At 41.0% G+C, this 459-nt stretch overlaps 1 protein-coding gene across 1 annotated transcript in view; it reads left to right on the forward strand.

Annotated features, from left to right (window-relative positions):
- Window positions 1–459, forward strand: part of LOC119589305 (dynein intermediate chain 1, axonemal-like) — a 16941-nt gene that overhangs the window by 10198 nt on the left and 6284 nt on the right. The window contains exon 9 of the mRNA XM_037937927.1: window positions 311–439. Within this exon, the coding sequence (XP_037793855.1) occupies window positions 311–439 (129 nt within the window). The remainder of the gene's footprint in view (window positions 1–310; window positions 440–459) is intronic.

Genomic DNA, 459 nt, shown 5'->3' on the forward strand with positions numbered 1-459 from the left:
TCCAGTGTTTCCTTCACAACTTAATTAGATATGTAGTTCAACTAACCCAGCTCTTCTTTTCCATCGTTTCGCTTCTTTGTTCCGTTACAATGAATCTACTTCACACACACACAAAAAAAAAGGTCGACATAATCAAGTCTTTTATTCCCCTTAATTAAGCACACAATAGACTCGTGACAGACAAACCAATATTTACACGAGATAAACACTCTCTCATTATTTAGAACAAACATTCACCTTCCCTTCCATAGCCGAAAAGCGATCATTCTTCCTTTCTTCCGAGACATCACATTATACCTTGATTATGCAGTGCGGGACCTACTTGGCTGCCGGGACCAAGGACGGAAGTGTCTTGGTGTTCAATCTGCAGAAGGCGGGCGTGTCTTCGTCAAACAATGCTTCTGCAATCTCTGGTAAACATCTGCTTTCTGTGACTCAGGTAATGTGGTTATAACTTGT

Source organism: Penaeus monodon, chromosome 25 (assembly GCF_015228065.2).
Source record: "Penaeus monodon isolate SGIC_2016 chromosome 25, NSTDA_Pmon_1, whole genome shotgun sequence".
Lineage (NCBI taxonomy): Eukaryota > Metazoa > Arthropoda > Malacostraca > Decapoda > Penaeidae > Penaeus > Penaeus monodon.